Consider the following 15,334-nt stretch of genomic DNA (forward strand, 5'->3'; position numbering starts at 1 on the left):
CTCAACCCACCTATCCATTATGGTAGCCCCTTATAATGCGATTTCTTGAATAGATTTTAAATGGAGTTTCTTGACGGCTCATGGCGAACTCAGTCAGGAAGCTGGAGACTGCCTCGTCCAGAATCCATATTCCTGTCCCGGCTTTTGTGGCTGCCACTCGCGCCTGCGTCATTAATGAACGCAATATCCCAAACACAGGGGGAAACGACAGGAAATGGGGATGATGATGAGGATGAGGATGAGGACATGAACGGGACTCTTGCTTATGCAAAACTGTCATGAATCGGGAAAATGTAATTACATTCTCGTTGATGACGTTGATGAGCAGCCACGGTTTCAGCCTCAACCTCAGTTCAGCTTCATTCTCGGCCTCAGAGTCGACATTTCATCTTGGATAGAGCGCAATACGTGCATATAAATTGTATAATGTCGCCTCGACCAACTTTGGCGACACGTAATTTCGAAGCAAATAAGTTTTCCCCTGTCTTCGGCTCTAAGTTTTGCTACCAGCTACCTTTCACCTGCCACCCACTTCCTAATGCTTAATGTTTACTCGCGGGTGAGCTGGATCGGGTGTCATTATTGAATTCTACAGTTAAGGCGGCTCCTGCAGGAAATAACATGACACCGTTATTGAGTCAACTGCTCAAAATGATAATGAGTGGGTTAAAACTTGGTAATTCATACACATAGAATAAATTGTAATTATTATTATGAGTCAAGTGAACCAAATTTTCTTATAAAGAGCTTTTTATTTATTAGTAAGTTACTAAAAAAAATAAAAATAAAATGGAATGTAAGCCCATTTAGTTTTTATATTTGTTCGTTATTTTTTTTAGTTTTATCAGAGACCAACAATTTTTTTTTCCTGGATTTAAAATATAAAACAGACCTTTGCCCAAAAAATTTAAAAATAGAACAGCAGCATTTTTTTCACGTGTTTTTGTCACAACACGAACGGTTATTTTTTCATTTATTAGTTTGAGTGGCATCAAATAATGGAAAATTAAACAACAAAAACATTTATTAGATACATTCCGACACGTTCTTCAGCTGTTCTGTTGACAGACATCGAGAGATAATGGCCACAATTGAAAGCCATATCCATTTCTATCTGCTTTGAGTCATATTGGCACATGAAAGTAGGGCGCTTTTGGTTTGCGAAGTTTACTTCACTACTCTCAAGGCTTGATGGCCATGGTCGTGGTGGGTGTGACTGGGTGGTATTTTCTGTGTGTAATTTTTATGCGCAACCATTCCCATGAGTCAAAAATAATTTCAAAACTTACTGTGCTCTCAAGATATTATTTTTATAATCGCAGTGTGTGTGACTGCGCTGCATTTCTATTTACGCTTTTAAGAACAATAATTCATATGAGTCAAGCCCCTGCAGAATCGATTTTATAAACTGGCGCCATGCTGAGGGGCTCAGTTAGTCTGGGTTATGGTTGTTATCTAATTAAAATGTATAAATAGACTTTTAGCATAAGTGCGTAACACAAAACGTGTCGTACAAAACGGGTGGAAAATCAAAATCGGAAAAGAAAGACCTTCAGCGGCATTTAAAATGCATTTTCCTTTGCACTTTCCACACATTCCCTCTGCAATTCGCTTGGCATTTTACAATTTGGAGAACTTTGTACCCAAAAAGTTTGACCAAGTGCCGAGCTGCAAGCTGGCAAACAGTTTAGACCCGGCGTCATGGCGATGATGTAGATGCCTTTCTATGGCTGCACCGAACCAATCTACTTCTTATTTTCCCCACCCCGTTTTCTTGCTTCATTTGACACGTTTTCAACGCCGTGGAAATGGGGGAAAATGGTGGGAATATGGGGTAAAAGCATTGAAAATCTCAACTAATGTCAAATGCTTTGTTGTCGAAAATCCAGCTGGGAGAATGGAACAAAGCTGTGGGAATCGAAGGTTCCTCCGTTGACACTTTTAATTTAGTAGTGGGGTATTTATCAATCGCATGTATTAATAGCAACCAATGCATCAGTGGCCCAAGATAAATGCATTTTCTTTGTGATTTATGCAGCAGATGTCCTGAATTTTCGGGGAAAACCCCTTTGGAGCATCAAAATGGGGATTATAAAATATGCAATACTCTGCGCGATAAGCTTCAATACAAATACACAAAGCCTTGTCGAGTGCCCGAGTACTCAAAGCCGAGTGACGTGCAAATATTTACAAACTGTCGACGATTTGCTTTGATTTTGATAAGACCAACTAAGCTTAACGTAAACGAACAGAGATAATAACTGATTTCATTCACAAATACAAATCGTGGTTGGGGAAAAGTGTTGGCGGTATCTAAACAAATCGTTAGTCACACTCTTCGGAAAACTTTATGGCGAAAGATTAACCTTTTGATAATATCCTATTTAATTTGCTGATTAAGAGCTTTGAAGTACGATTATGACTTTGGCTGACCTTAACTTTTGCACATATCTTATCAAGTTGAACAAATAATTCTTATCGACTTTGCAAAATATTTGTTTAGTGTGTCAAGAACATTGTTTTAAAAGGGCATATTTCATATTTTGACAGACAATTCTGAAGTATTAATTTGGTAATGTTTTTTTAGTGTATGCCTCTATTTTAATTTTCCGCAATTGCGAAATCAATATGCCTACTGAAAACCGGAAATTGGTAGTGAAAATTCAGCCACACTTGAGTTTCCCGAGCCGTTTACTTTGCACTTGCCATCTCTTTCTATTTTAATCCTGCTCTCTCTTTCGTTCTCTGTTTCCGCTTCAGTTTCAACGCCGTGTCCTGTCCGAAAAGGAGGCGCATGAAAAATGTATTCACACAAATTTCTTGTGTCAACTTGAAGTTTTTAGCGAATTAGCAATTTGTGCAGCGGTCGCAGTGGAAATTTTATACCAAATTGCAAATTCGTGTTTACTTTGTTTCAGTAAATTTTCCACCTCGTCGTTTTTTTTCTGCTGAAGTAGGGCTTTTCGTTTCTTTCCACGTCTTTTTTTATTTGCCCCATCTCGTTTTTTCTTTGTGTTGACTTAATGGAAATGTAAATAAAAAGTGATGTTGATGCGGATGAAGCTTGGTCTGCATTTGACTGATAAGTTTTATACGTATTATATAAGTTTATATATAGGGACTGGGTAGATGGGAAATTCATGCTCGATTGCTGGATTAATTGTCAACTCATCTGTCTTCGTTTGTTGGTTGTGCGAAAATCTGTGCGATTGTCATGCATTTTAAGTGGAAAATTTATAAAAACCCATAACTGAAAGTGATGTGCGTCGTTTAATTGTCTCACGACTGCTGAATATGGCAGCTATTTGTGTTTTCTGATTTAATTTTTAAGGGGTTTCTTGTTTAATATCACGTATACGCAGTGTGGCAGTTTATTAGCTACTTCTTTAAACAGTTGTATATCCAAATTAAAGCATACAAATGTATCTTACAAGCTTGAAAACTATATTTTTATTTTTTAAATATTTATTAAGCTTACTCGTATCTTAGTTCTCCTTACTCTTGCCTTTATTATTAAGAAAAATATAAACAAATTTAAACCATGCTACCGTTTTAATTTAAACCCTCCTTTGTCCTGGATTTAATTTGGGTTTCCTTGAAGAAAATGTTTCTTACATGCCTGAACGTATGCGCCAAACTAACCGATATTGCAATACCACACCGATATAATGTGTACTTTGGCAGTATCATGGGCCACAAATTGCAGCTGCTGCAATTTAATACCACAACTTTCGATTCCGCAGACCAACAGGCAGATGCAGGCATTCAAGGCTGTTCTGACAGACAAACTTATGTCCGAGTAGTCGGAGTAGTCCTTGGGTAAATGTCTAGATGGAGTGCTGTTCAAGCTTGTTGCAATAAAACTAAATCGAATTCAAACACAAAGTTCATTTACAGTTCATCAACTCGAGCTAGCTCCATTTCAGAAACTTCTAAACTTGGCTTTTATGCTAAATTAAGTGTGCTTGCGCCCTGAGTACTGGCATATTTGGTTAGCCCAAAAGTCGTTTATGTGTTAAATTGAATCGTCAATTTTACCTCAGGTCTGCACATATTTCCCCAAAGTCAAAAGTGTTTATTTTGAATTATGCCAGGAACTTGCCATTAGCTGATAATGGCTCATTGATACACATTTATTGTGGCTTAACCTGCGCTGTATGAACAAATATATATTTTATATATATATACACTCTTGCGAAACTGAAAGCATCTGAGGTTTAGCATTTTCGGCGCCAATTTTCGGTTATCTGGGTGACACAGAAAAATCACCCGAAAAAACCACGCGAATAAACTGCCATTGATTTCGTATAATTTTCAATGGCTTTTTTGGTCAACGCAATATGGCTAATTGCGTGCGTTCAGCTTATTTTTTTTTTTGTGGCCAGTGTTATCCCCAATGTTATGCATTTATTTAATTTGCTGATAATTTATTTTTCCACAAAACGGTTTTGCCACGTGTTTAGCATACTTTTGTGGGTTGAATGGACAAATGGAAAATTTGCAGCTGCTGAAAGTGCACAATTGGTAAAAGCCTTTTGCCCAATGCCACATCGGGCGATTTATTCAACTTCAGTCTAAAGGTCAGTCCGTTTGACTTATTTGCGCTCGACTGGCGAAGGAAAATCGTTTTAAGTGAACACTAAAATACGAAGGAATTTCTGCGAGAACGCGTTGAAGTGTGAAATGCCTCTCAAGCTGAGTAACTGGATTTGCTGACTGGCAGGGAAAAGCCAAATTACAGTCCGGACATGGGATAACCAATTTAAAATACCGGCACGCACTTAAAGCTATTTAACACAAGCGATATGATTTATTAAAATGCCAAATTATGCACTGGACAAAAAGAAAAACTTAGAAAGTAGGATTAGAGTTTATTTTTTCTTGAATTCTTTTAATTTTGATAGTCAAAAACGTGAAACAAATAAAGCTAAATTCATTTCGAATTTAAGGTAAACGTCTTCTTTTTCCAAAAACTTCTGTGAATAGCTTCTTACAAAATAATCGGTGTTTCTCAAAACAGAAGGCTTACATTATTATTATAACGTTTTAAAATTTTGTTTGACATTTGTAATAGCATGAAAATATCTAGTAAAATAAATTGTTTGGTAAGTAAGATTTATTAATGTTTTGTTATAATTTAAAAGTATGTTAAATACTTTATTTATTTTTAAATTTTATTAAAATTTATAAATATGCACAACAAGTTTACAAAGATGAGAATATTTAATATTAAAATAGTTGTAAAATATTTAAATCACATTTTAAATGGTATCAAACATTAAACCAGTTGTTACAGCTTAACGAGTCACTTCGCTTTTAGGACAAATGAATATGTATACTAAAATACGCCCAGCCATATATCTACACCACACTTGATTTCGGTTTTGTTGTAATTTGCGTGCTAATTTCCTGCTGCAGAATTCGCTTGACATATCCACCAACGCCAAAGATTTGCATATCTTTTGAGCCGCAGCATGTAGAATGCAGGCTAGGATTTGCCAAAATCCCATGAGTCACCCACTCACCCACTCACTCTCATTCTCAACCCCAAAAACCCTTTTCAACTGTTGCCGGAGCTGGGTGATGTATCCACTGCACATCATCTATATGTTTTGACATCCTGCTCCTCGAGTTGCTGCTTCTGCGGTTGCCAAGTTTGGCTTTTGACTTCAGCAGACATTTGGCCTGGCAAATTACCAGAAACGGGAGACACTTGCCAGCGGTTGGAAAAGCGAGGAAAAACGGGGAAAATGAGGAAAACCACCCTAGTGCCTTGTGGGTAGATAAGGAATTTTCATCACTTAATTGACATGTCTGAGCGACCTCTGCTTGGATAGTGATTAGTTGGATTTTAGCCGATGAATATCCATTAACAGAAATGAGGAATCAAAGATTAAATCTCATACCAGTTGACAAAATGATTTCTAAACATTTGGTTTTATCACACATTTAGAAACATTTGTGAATGGTGATTTAAGATGGATTTAACCATTTGCTAAATATATATATATATATATATATATATATTATAAATATATATAATTTTATAGTCATTAAACCATTTTATTATATTCTTTGTTCAATGTATTAATGCACAAAAGCAAACCAAAAACGAAACCGAAAATCCCTCAACACTTCAACCTGGGAAAGTAGAAGTAGCATGCATAGCCATCCTGACTCTGGATTGTTTCGTGTGCATCTGGCAATTAGACTCAGCCAGCCAGACAGTTTTTGGCCAGCAGCACAAGAAAAGTGAAACCAATTTGGCCATTGACGCAAAATGTCACTAGTCGTTGTCAGGCAAAATCCTCATCCTCATCTGCATCCTAGCCCTTGCCGCATATCCCTTTTCTGCTCTTCGCAGCAGCACCAGCAATGCGTCATAAGCGGGTTATGGAATTTTCATTTCAAGTCGAGAAGACGACCTGGAAATGGCCACAGGATTGGGTTGTGGGCTTCTCTACGCACAGATGAAAATTTCTGGCTAAGCATACTGCATTTTTGCTGAAGTTGAATGCCTGTTGGAAAGTCAATTTCTGGGATATATGGATTAGGTTTTTGATGGCCAATCGAATTCGTTAGGAGAGCAGGCTGTGAAATTTATGATATAGCTTTTGAAACAAAATTAAATTACTCCCATAGTTATTTATAATCGATTTTCATGGGTTTCTTAGGCGCACGAAGAATGGCATTTATTTGGAGGTGGTACAGAAATTAGAAGGGTTTTTAAAGCACTTATCAAGCTGTTTTGAAATATGCGAATAAAAATATATAAACCGAAGTTAAAAGTATGTTTGAAAGTCCATGTCTGAGCTTTATGGATTGGGTTTTAAATAGCCAATCGTACTTGTTAGGGGGAAAGGCTGTGAAAAGAATAGTACATAATATAGTACATAATATAGTTATTAATAGTCGTTTTTCGTTGTTTGATTTTGTAAGCCACTTTCCATCATTCAGATGATCTTGATTGAGCTAGACTCACATCATCGTCCGCATCGCAAGTCAATTTAATTGGAGACGGGCTCAAACTGTTTGCTGCCCTTACCCTTTTGACATTTAATTAATATGCAAATAATTCCTCGGCATTCCGCTTTCCGACCCCATGTGCGCCGCATGTGGCACTTTGGCAGCTCCAAGTTCCACATGCGATGGCCACTTTTTTTGCGGAGGAAGTAGCAGGAATAGGATGAATATCCATCCAGCTTCGCTGGCAGCGTAAACAAACCGAGGCGGAATTAGAAAGGCAGCTTAGTCATTCCGCCGGCGTCGCAGATTTCGTGCAGAGCCAGCTTCAATTGCCGGATGAGGAGTATGGAGGATGGAGTATGGAGTATAGGTATGGGTATCCTTGACATCCTTCGGGTGTCCCACAGGAATGCCCGCTTGGAATTTACGAGCCGCTCGAGATTAGTTTTCCCCTGGCTGTTTGCTTTAATTGCGCCCATAGACAACGGGCAAAGGGGGCGTGGCCAAGTGTCGCCGAGTCAGCAAACAGGCATCCACCATATCCACCATGGCCTCCATACTCGAAATTCCACATACGCCGTGTGCGCCGCAGGAGATGCCCCAAGATTGGTGTCGCTGCATTGTAAATATTGCATTGGGCGAGCTCAAATAAACACACTTATCGCATCGAATGGGGAGTCGTAAATATATATGTACAATGTACAAAATACATATCTGTGATGCATAAATTGTTGGTCCCCCCATCGCGATATGTGTGCGTTTGTGTGTGCCACCATTTTATATCTTATTTATTTCAATTTTTTGCACATTCGTGTTTTCGCGACGTGTGTCGAATGTGCGGCACATTATTTTCGAATGTTTTCATTCGGTTCAGCTCTTTTTTTACCCCACCCATCGGTATGCAATTTAAAATATAGCCCTGTCCTCTCACAGCTTCACTTATTTTAACTTCGTTTTTTTTTTTGCTATGGGCATTGACGTGGCCGTTGAGTTGAGTGATTGCAATAAATTATTACCGAAAGTTTATCACGTCCAATGAAGCAGACCTTGCCGCATATTGTCTTTGCTGTTTCTTAAGGAAGAAACAATTTAATTTAAAACCTTAACACTAAAGCCTTGTATTTAAAATGAAATAAATATAATTTAAATTACAAAAATGTATTAAAATAAGTAATAAAGTATTGTTTATATATTTGTTTCATGGATAAAATTAAAAATGAAAAAGCAAGCCTTGGAAGTATTGAAATATTTGCTTTAAATTATAATACTTGAAATATCGGAAATAAATTAAAAAATAGTAATGATTAAGATATATATTTGCTAAACTTTTTATTAAACTTATTTATGATCTTTGCCACGATACTTTTGTTCTGTTGACTCCAATTTATTTAATTCCATCAGTATTTTACTTCCTAGCAGCTCGAAAGAATGCCTGTTTCTCCAACTCTTTCATTTCCCGTCGATAAGCTTTTACCTCCTCCTTGGCCACAATTGAAAGGACACTGGGTGAGAGACAATCGTCCTTGGAGCCGAACAACTTCCGCACATCGTCGATCTCGAAACCCTTGAGTAGCACCGTCGATTCCATGGTCAGTAGAACCACTGTCACCGCCGAGTGATTGACTTTCTCCACAATCCAAGCCCGCTCATAGCTCACAGCATTGAGCAGTTTCTGGCAGATTGCATCCACCAGGAATTGCAGAGCTCGAAAGACGGGGAACCAAATGGACACCAATAGCGCTTGTATTGTTAGACAAAGGAACGCCACCTCAAGGATTTTACCCACAACACTTTGAGTGATATTTAGGTCGTACTTCAATTTCAATTTATGCAGGAACATTATGGCGACAATTAAAAACACAGTTGATTCCGTACTGGCCTCCACCGGATTGTAAAAGAGGCCTATGCAATGGCAAAATATCGAAAAAAGCAGGGCACTTATAAAAGTGGGTTCCATTTTTTTGTTTGTGTAAAAAAAATTCAACAATTTACAAAAAAAACGACAATTTTTACTTTGTTGGGTTGGTGTAGAATTACTTCCACTTTTCGAAGAGGATGTGAATTTATAAACTTGGCCAACTTATGTTTGAACTTTTCTAATTTAAAAAACCTTTTCTGCAAATCAAATCAATTAATATTAAAAAAGCCAAAATAAACATTATAAACTTTATGTACAAAGGATTTAATTAAGATCCAAATGCTTATTTCATTTACACATTAATCAATTAATTTTAAATATTAATACTAAAATGAAGTTTATTCTTGAACACAGTAAGCTGTGTGTTTTTAGATGTCCAACATTTTACTGGCAATCATCATTCAGTCGTTCACTTTCAAAGCATTTGAATGCTCTTGGAATTCTCCGCAAAAAAAGAAAATATTTTAATTTTAATTAATTTTTAAAAGTACTTTGCAACATGATGCCGATTTCGCTAAGGAGTAGGCCGATTATGAAACGTGTAAGTTGGTGGGAGTATTAATAGTTCAAATAATATAGAATTAATATATTTTTTAATCTTAAGAGGATGAGTATAAGTGGAATTAGGCCTTTGCCTAACCATGCCATAGAGAAAATCAAGCAGCGCAATTTTCCTGAAAATCTCGATATGAGTAACCGTAGTACCGATGATGGACTTAGGCGTCCCGTGGGTGAAATGTATGGCTGGAATGGAAACAATTCTGGTGGACAATTGGGTTTGGGTCGCAATGCTCCTCCACCGCCGCAGAATCTCGACTGGGGTTCCTCCGGTCCCAGACGCAATCCCTCTCCCGTTGGCATGTATGATCGCAATTTGTCCACCAACATGATGGGCTATGGAAACTTTGAGAATCAACGGAACAGAGGTCGTGAATCCAATGAGTTTATTCCAAACTCGTATGCAGAGGGCATTCACGGAGGTCGTGAGCCCGAGCGTTTTGTTCCAAATGATAATTTTCCACAACCAATGGGTTTTCGAAACATTCAGGACGCAATATTTCGCAACGAACCGTTGCTGGGTAATCAACATTCCATGAATATGAACCGCGATGGGGGCCGTGAGAACCAACAGTTTAGGGGTCGTGAGTCCAATGAGTTTATTCAAAACTCGCATCCAGATAAGAACCCCGGAGTTCGTGAGCCAGAGCATTTTATGCCAAATGATACTTTTCAGCAAGGCAATCAGCCAATGAGTTTTCGAAACATTCAGGAACCAATATTTCGCAACGAACCGTTGATGGGTAATCAACATTCGAGATTTGATAATCATCGAGAGTTTACCAACGAAAATTTTGGAAACGGAGGACAGCTATTGGAATATCGCAGAACTGAGCCAATTCGCAGGACTCCGGAGTTATTGTCTAAGGTTTTTACAATTGCGGGATTTAAGATGCCCTATGTGAGTGATGTGGAGGGCAAGCTACCCCAAAAGGAATCAAAGTCCTATGCAGTGCGGTTCTTCAAGAGGTCTCCCGACTATGTCATTCGCTTGAAGAAATCCAAGGATGTGCCCATCATTCAGCACATTTACAACGACATGACCCATGATATGAATTTCATGGACGAGGAATCCGGCGGCAAGGACAATGCTACCGGTTTTCTGTCCAGTCGTTTGCGGGACAACATCGGCAAGGAGTGGACTAAGGTCTATCGGGGCAGAGACTATCGTAGCTGGGATCGTTGGTGGCAGGATTTCCGAAATATCGATGTAGACATAAACGAGCAGTTGGACAAGTTCGATTGCTTCAATGTGAAATACAACTTCATGGCACCGGCTGGGATTCTAAATGCCACTGAGCTGATCAAAAGGGCCACCATCGCTCTGACCAGGAATGGCAATAGTTATCTGGGAAATATGAAGATGGTGTTTAACCTAATGGACCACACTCTCCTCGGAAATCTGGACATACAGGCAGTGACTCAGCTGCAGGACATTATTCGCTCGGTGCCCAATCATTTGTGGATCTACAAGCTGCGCTGCATGATCTACACGTGGTACAGCTTAAGTCGGGTTATGAAGTCCAAAGACACCGTCGATAGGAACTACCAGGCAATCCTCAAGGAGTGGAACAGCCCCGTCATCCACTGGCTGGCCAAGCAGGCCTTCTGGGAGCTCCGAAATATCAGCAAGCTTGAGTATCCCGAATATCGCGATGTCTACGGCAAAAATAGCAAGGAAGTCAAGAAATAAAATATTTTATGCTTGCCTTGGACATAATCTTAACAATCATTAATTGTATTTTGAAGATAATAATAAAATCAATAAAATATTTTTAAATATACTTCATAATTTTATGAATTTCGTTTTTAATTTCAAGAAAAGGCATATCTTATTTTAGTTTTATGAAAACCAGTACTAAAATACAAGAAATCAAATATTTTGTACTGCTTGCCTCGGTTATGCATTCAAAAAAATCAATATATATTTTTTTTTGTATATTAACTTTGTGAAAAACAAAAGATATCCTAATTAGTCTGTTTATATTTAAATCGTTTTTTGCTTAGAGTAGTTTCATTAAAACCAATAATAAAACACAACCTGGAAAAAGCTACTTATGTCAAGTGAATCCATATTGCGCGACCCGACGCAATTTATTCAGCTCCACTTGCATAAAGTTGTTTAATTTGTTATCCCCAAAGTGCACCTGAGCCTCACAGCTAAGAGGGAAAACCGAAAAAAAATGATATATATACACAAACGGAGGAAAAAACAGGCGAAGGCAAATGAATAAGCCAACAGCAACGGAAAATGACGATACAAACCAAGGAAGGCTACATAAAAATGCAAAGCGCTACTGCATATTAATCCGACAGAGTATTTCACTCAACCTCAAACTCACACAACAGTACAGGGTGTACTCGCTAAAAACAAACCGATAAGTACACCAAAAAAATACATATATAAAATATATTGAAATGTTGATTCTATTTTAAAAGATTTAACACTGTTTAAAATATATTAATTCAAAGTACTTAAAGAAAAAAAATTTAAATTAAAATTTTTTTATTATATTTATATTCATAAAACGCCAAAATCTTACAGAAATTTGTTATTTAGACTTGGGGATTTCTTAAAACAAAATTTCAAAGCGTTGATAATTTCTTTTTGAACAAATGCAGTTTTGGTTATGTTTTGTATTTGTCAGTGTAATCAAGGCCATCAGGACACATTGGGGAAGGACACACTGTCGGCGAAATGGGCGACCGCGAAAGACATTTATTGTATCCTTAGCACGGCTGACAGACGCGTGCTGAGACGATGATGAATTTGCCGCCGCCGATGGCTCCAGCCTCCTTTTCCAACCACCACCCACCACCCACCACCCACCGCCCACCACAATGCCACTCCCCCTTTCCCAGAAGAAACGTTGGGGCACAAAGTGAAAAACTCGGCTGGCAGCCAACGAAGCGGCAGAAATGACGACAGACAGCCTTTTGGGACAGACGGACGGCGAGCAAGTGACGAAAAAAATGCAAATAAAATGCCGGCTTATTGAGTCAGTGGTGACGCGGAGAAAGGAGAAAGTCGGTGGTGCTGGTTGTGGGTGGCAAAACAAGACACTTTTTAGTTGATTGAAAAAGGTGATGTCAAGGTTTTTTTCTTTTTCTCCTATTTTATTCTCTGTTGACCTTTTTCCGTTAAATATGATAAAAGTTTTTTACTTTGATAAGCAAATGCTGTGGATCTGCTAGGCATTAAAGTGGCACAAGCCGAACTAAGCGTAAAGTGGCTCGTAATCGCCAGAAATGGGTAATTCATAATTGAGTAGAGTGAAAGGCGGCACAACAAATTTTCAATATGACGATAAATATTCAAAAACGCAGAAGCTGTAAGTAAATGTTCAGATGAAAGATATAGAAAATTAAAGCTTAGGAAATGTCAGGCAACTGATCTAATGAAAATTATTGTATTTCTCAGTGTATAGTATCCTAAAAGTAAGATGTATTTCTCTATTTATTTCTTGATCGAACAAATATGTAAATAAATAAATAAATAATGAAATAAATTACTTTTGACAATATTGATTTTAAAATAACTAAAAAAATAATAATTTAAAAAATCCCTTTATACAAAAGATTTATACCGTAAACGATTCACATGACCACCCAGCCCTTATATTTTACACTAGTAAAATGTTCATTTCATTTACCAAGATGAGATAGGTTCAAAAGCCAAAAGCTGGCTCATACAAAGATATACACTCACCCTCACAAAAGAATGAAAACAGAGAAACGTAATAAAATACAAAAAAGCCCAACAAAAAGGCATCAGGTGCAGACAAACAGATTCACACCCCCATCGGCATCTTTGAACACAGTGGGGTATCCTGTTTACGCATTTATCTGGCCCCGAGGCTGCTTTTACAGGCTCCACGCTATAATATTTAATTTAAATTTGTATCCCCCGGCATTTCTGCTTATGACTTTGTGAGCGCAGGCGAGCGTCAAATGAAAAAGTGTCACACTTTACCAGGTCCCCCAGTATCGGAGTATTTTATTAAAGGACCTTAAGTCGCTCCAAATCAGATTGCATTGGCAGGCGGAGGCAGGAAGCGATTTGCCTGGATTTCTGCCATGTTTTTCATCCCATTTGACACTTCAGGTGCGATTGACGCCATATTTGGGAATACGCCTTGTGATTCGTTTCAAAAGATTCAAAGCTCTACTGGGACTTTTGTGATCAACGCTTGTCAGTGGAAATTATTTACAGATCATATGCAAATAAATTGATTTTTTTTTTTTACAAATTAAGATTTAAGGGATTAAATAATTAGTATGTAAAATTGTATTATTTTATAAAACATAATCAATGAATTCAATTAAATTGAGTGAAATAAAATGCAACTGTCTTAAATAAATTTTTATAGTCTCTGCTAAAGATTTTCAAAAATTTCCAATTTTTCCACATTTTCACAGAACTCTTTAAAACGTTATATAGTCGAGTATTTTCAGTCACACCGTCATTTATTTAAAATTAAATTAAGAACAAAGCTGGCACGTACACAGCAGCAGCTATGCTCAATCATAATTTAAATTTTGGCCATTTGTAATGTATGCGTGTGCTCGTTGCTAATTGCAAATGAAATCCGATTCTCATTATCTTGTCCTGGTTCATAATTCACTTACTTTCGAATGCTTCTGAGTGCTTCTCAGTATGGTCGGGTATGTTGATCTCATTATCACCTTGTGGACATTGTTGAAATATTTACAGAATTGAGCATTTGGCCAATGATTCGTTGATTAATAAATTATTCTTTATTAAATGGCGTTATGCAAATGCAGTGCAGGAAACGAAAGGTGACAAAACAGAGGAAATCCGACAGATGAATAATAAAAATTGACCAGGGATATTTATTAAATAAAATCAATTAATTTGCAATTAATTACAAATTCATTAAACGAGTCAAAAATCAATGCAATAAAGGACTTAATTCGCTCAAATGTAAGTCAGCTTTAAATAAAAGTCGAGGCAGTAGATTTCCACTATAATAACATTTTAAAGTTCAAAGTCTGAAAGGCCAAACAAATTAAATGCGATTTGTGACATTGCCATGCCAAATTCTATGCATAAATAACAAACTTAAATTATTATGAAAAAAGAGCAGGACATAACATGTTTTCATAAATATCAAATTACATTTCTGCATGGAGTTGGTCCAACAATATTGCATAGTAGAATGAAAACATGTTTTTGTTTTGCCCTGACTTTGTAACTGCTAAAATGCGAATGTTTGCAAGTTGCATAAATTGCCAAAACATTTGTAAATATTTTAGTTTCGTGTGCGAGCATCAATGTGAAAACAGGATCAAGGACTTGGACTCTCCTGTTGCTTTTCAATTTGATTATTTTTATGTTGCTGTTTGGACAGCGTACAAAACGAGCTATTTATTCAACAAATATGTAATAAAATGCAAAGCCGCTTTCCACATTTTCCCGCCCATTTCCGAACCCCCATTTGACGAAGTTAGTGAGTGTATTTTCCACATTTTGACTTCTCCGGCATTGCATGACAAATTGCATTTGAGATTTTTCACATGGACATTGATTTAGTTACCAAATGAATTTCCTTTCCTTGCCGGCCGAGGAGTCGAGGAAGAAGTTTAATTTCCCTCAAGTCTGGCCAGGAATTTGCATATATGCACTATGCACTATGCACTGCCCCACCCAATTCCTTTTTACGACCATTTTGTTCGCCTGTCTGCTCGTTTGAGTAATTTCATTATGAGTTTTAAGACTTTTAATTAATTTAAAAAGTGAACAATTTTACACTCTTTTCATAACAACTCAGCCGGAGTCTGTAGTCCGTAGTCTGTAGTCCGTAGTCCGCAGTCCGTAGTCCGGCTTTTGTCTGCCGAAGTCTGGTCGAGCCGGAAGAGTGGCATAATTTC

The 15,334-nt window shown here is 37.5% G+C and overlaps 2 protein-coding genes across 2 annotated transcripts; one reads left to right on the plus strand and one right to left on the minus strand.

Moving 5' to 3' along the window:
• Window positions 1–8,270: 8,270 nt before the first annotated feature.
• LOC128262675 (uncharacterized) lies at window positions 8,271–9,035 on the minus strand. Its single transcript, XM_052997073.1, has one exon. It carries the CDS (start codon window positions 8,921–8,923, stop codon window positions 8,372–8,374), a length of 552 nt encoding a protein of 183 aa, XP_052853033.1. The 5' UTR covers window positions 8,924–9,035; the 3' UTR covers window positions 8,271–8,371.
• A 243-nt stretch (window positions 9,036–9,278) lies between these two features.
• LOC128262664 (uncharacterized) lies at window positions 9,279–11,146 on the plus strand. The gene is made up of 2 exons (XM_052997056.1): window positions 9,279–9,425; window positions 9,489–11,146. Exons 1-2 carry the CDS (start codon window positions 9,384–9,386, stop codon window positions 11,133–11,135), a joined length of 1,689 nt encoding a protein of 562 aa, XP_052853016.1. The 5' UTR covers window positions 9,279–9,383; the 3' UTR covers window positions 11,136–11,146.
• Window positions 11,147–15,334: the final 4,188 nt, after the last annotated feature.

The sequence above is a fragment of the Drosophila gunungcola genome, unplaced genomic scaffold (assembly GCF_025200985.1).
Source record: "Drosophila gunungcola strain Sukarami unplaced genomic scaffold, Dgunungcola_SK_2 000001F, whole genome shotgun sequence".
In the NCBI taxonomy this organism is placed as follows: Eukaryota; Metazoa; Arthropoda; class Insecta; order Diptera; family Drosophilidae; genus Drosophila; species Drosophila gunungcola.

Coding starts and splice junctions, on each gene's coding strand:
- LOC128262675 (XM_052997073.1), bottom strand. CDS start 8,923: ATGGAACCCACTTTTATAAGTGCCCTGCTTTTTTCGATATTTTGCCAT.
- LOC128262664 (XM_052997056.1), top strand. CDS start 9,384: ATGATGCCGATTTCGCTAAGGAGTAGGCCGATTATGAAACGT. Junction 9,426..9,488: donor GTAGGCCGATTATGAAACGT/GTAAGTTGGTGG, acceptor TTTAATCTTAAG/AGGATGAGTATAAGTGGAAT.